Source organism: Vollenhovia emeryi, unplaced genomic scaffold, assembly GCF_000949405.1.
Source record: "Vollenhovia emeryi isolate VEMERY1.0 unplaced genomic scaffold, V.emery_V1.0 DF939165.1, whole genome shotgun sequence".
Lineage (NCBI taxonomy): Eukaryota > Metazoa > Arthropoda > Insecta > Hymenoptera > Formicidae > Vollenhovia > Vollenhovia emeryi.
The window spans coordinates 122,735-126,076 of NW_011967201.1; the positions used below are offsets into that span (position 1 = coordinate 122,735).

Consider the following 3,342-nt stretch of genomic DNA (forward strand, 5'->3'; position numbering starts at 1 on the left):
TGGGCCTAAATTCCGTACACGATTACCGACGACCATCGATACGTTAACGACGTTTGCGCAGCTTTTTCTACATGATAGAAAAGCTGCGCAAACGTCGTTAACGTATCGATGGTCGTCGGTAATCGTGTACGGAATTTAGGCCCAGCGCTTTGACGCTGCATGAAATGGCACCTTAATGGCTGTGTTCTGCCGAAGTTAGCTAAGAATAAGCGCTTTATGCTGATTGGATAGATCTAGAAGAATAGCTCTATTTCAGCACAGATCTGAAAGTATAATCCAATGAACGCAAAGCGCTTAGCAAGCGCAAACTTCTGCTGGACACAGGCAATGCCTCAGTTTAGCTGAGTTTAGCTACAGAGCCTCAAAGATCGATGAAATTAGTCTCAACGATAGACATGATATTAGCGTATGTGTATTCTATACGTTTAAATATTTAACCAGATATACATGTATGTAGATACTTGGCGGGTAGGAAAAGAATGACATAACCAAAGGAGGCGGAGTTACATGGAAGCGAGAACCAAGAGATTGTTTCCCTTCGACGAGGATTTTGTCGCGAACGACCGAGGGAAAAAATTTCAAGCACTTGCCAGTGAAATGCGGAGCAGTGTTAACGGCATGTCTGAAAAGAACTTAATAAAACGTGCCACAGTGCATTCGCCGGAGGCCTCTAAACGCGCCTCGCTCGTCGACAAGATGAGACCGACGAGTATCGCGGCTTACGTGGGGCAGAAGCAAATCATTGGCCCGGGCACTGTTCTGCGCCACTTGTTAGAAAAAGGAGAGATTCCTAGCATGATATTCTGGGGCCCGCCTGGCTGTGGAAAAGTCAGTTTCAATATTTTGCTGTCACATCTAATGGGTTGTTAAGAATTTTTAATACTTGATAAGGACCAGTATTACTGGTCGAAACGTTGTATGTTTTAAACGAAATATATTGTGCCAGTTAATTGTCGACGTTATCCTTATTATTTGTTCAATATTTATCTTAGTACACCTGCTTTGCAATAATCATCTGCACTGTATGTTTTAGACTTCCTTGACAAACGTAATGGAGTGTTTAAGCAGAGAATTAACGAACGACAGTGTGCACACTGTGAATCTGTCTGCGGCCAGTTGCGGCGTAAAAAGTATAAGGGATGCTGTTGCCGTGGCGAAGAGGAAATCAAACTTCGGATGCAAGACCATTGTCTTCATGGACGAAATTCATTGCTTCAATAAACTCCAGCAAGATATATTCCTGCCACACGTAGAGGCGGGAACGTTTACTTTAATCGGCTGCACCACCGAAAATCCGTCGTACAGTCTAAATCCAGCTCTGCTTAGTCGCTGTCGCGTGTTTGTGTTAAATAAATTAACGAGCTGCAATGTAACGGAGATCCTTCATAGGGCGATAGAGCGCATAAACGGTAGCGCGTTTGACGCGAAAGAAGAAGGACGGGCAAACGGCAGAGAGCAGATTAAATTTCACTCCAACGCAAAACGTAAATTTCACGTTGATGAGAACGCGGTGCGGTGGCTCGCGGGAGCATGCGATGGCGATGCACGCGTAGCTCTGAACGCTCTGGAATTAGCAACGCTCGCGAAGCAAGCGGACGAATCGAGAGCATCACACAGTATAGCAATAAATCTGAAAGATGTTAAAGAAGGTCTGGTAAAATCGCATACGCTCTCTGAGAAAGAAACCAATCAGAGTTACCACATGTACTCCGCGCTTCATAAATCAATAAGAGCCGGCAAGGCAAACGCCTCCCTGTATTGGATGGCAAGGATTATGGCAGCCAAGGAAGATCCGGTGAACATAGCGAGACGGCTAGTAAGAATCTCCAGCGAAGACATTGGTCTGGCGGATCCGGACGCTCTGGGTAAAGAAATGACATTTATTGCTCGTAGTGTATACAGTACTCTCTGAAAGTCAATCGGTGGATTGTCGCTGAAAACAGTGAATAGTCTCCGATTTGCAGTTGTAAGTAAACCACTCCGATTTTCAGTGGTACGCTTGTAACTGCAAATCAGTGACTATTCACTGGTATCAGTGATAATCCACCGATTGACTTTTAGAGAGTACCGGGCAAAATTATGGGCGTTTTCCAGCAAGGACACAGTGATTCGTTTCATCCTTGTTTAACATTGGCAAACAAGGATGTAATGATTCAGTGTTACACTGTGTCACATTGTGTCCTTGCTGGAAAACGCTCTATATCACCTTTCGATTTCTTGAGCATAATTATAATAGTTTTAAAGTGCACGAATGAAAAGAGTTCGAAAATCACGGTGTATTTTGTCAAATTTCATTACCCCGCGTGCACAAGATGCACCTGTTATCAGGTATCTACTGTGAAATTTGGGAGACACTCGATGCACCTTGACGAAAGTTATGCTTACGAAATCTAAAGGTGATATAATTTTGGCCGGTACTGTATGTGCCGTGTGTATAAACTAAAGCGTTTTAATAATCCAGGCGTGGCAGTTCATACGATGCACGGCTGTCAAATGATTGGCATGCCAGAGTGTGACGTGCTCTTGGGACAATGCACGGTTTACTTGGCGAAAGCACCGAAGTCTCGGTCGATATACAATGCGCTAAAAGCAGCTGAGAAAATGATTTTGGAATGTGAAGGTCCGCAACCTGCCCTGCCAACGCACACGAGATGCAACTCGGCAGATACAAAAATATAATAAAGTTTACTTTCGTTGTTCACTTAATCATTACGAATTTGTAGTCTTTTATAAAAAAAAAACTGTTACCCTTTTTGTACAGCAGTAGTTTAATAAACCAAAATGGATTTATAATTTATAGAATTGCAGCGCATCGGTAACGTTAAAGAAAAGCAGAGCTCGTAAATAATTAAGGCTTACATTACACGTCCACTTTTGTCATTACACTTGTATCCACTTGGTTGAAGAAACCTTCAAGTTCCAACACTTACGCAAATAAGCTTAAAATCGATCCCTATTCTAACTTTAAATTAACTCATTGAAATTGTCAAGCTGAGCAAACCTGATCGATGCATTCGTCACTTGTCATAATTAAATTAATAATTAATCAATTCTTTAACTTCAATCAACCTCATATTCGCGAGCCTGTAATCTCTCTCGGCGCATGACGGACGATTAACGATAGATGTCTGCAAACTGCCGCTACAAGTGCTTCGAAGAATTCTTCTTTTCCTTTCTTTCAATAAAGGTAAAAGGAGGAAAGAAACGCTTCGGAGCATTCGTAGCGGCAGCTTGACCGCGGCCGATTGCGTATAGATTTGATATTAGCGCGTCATTGCCACGCGATGCGATCGACCAATGACGCAAGTTACCACGTGCGAAGCGGCGGCCATTGGCTGACGT

General features: G+C 43.1%; 1 protein-coding gene across 1 annotated transcript; it reads left to right on the forward strand.

Moving 5' to 3' along the window:
• Window positions 1-314: 314 nt before the first annotated feature.
• On the forward strand, window positions 315-2,782 carry LOC105564387 (ATPase WRNIP1-like). The gene is made up of 3 exons (XM_012016711.1): window positions 315-828; window positions 1,034-1,865; window positions 2,462-2,782. The coding sequence occupies exons 1-3, from the start codon at window positions 508-510 to the stop codon at window positions 2,677-2,679; spliced, it is 1,371 nt and encodes a 456-aa protein (XP_011872101.1). The 5' UTR covers window positions 315-507; the 3' UTR covers window positions 2,680-2,782.
• The last annotated feature ends 560 nt before the right edge of the window (window positions 2,783-3,342 follow it).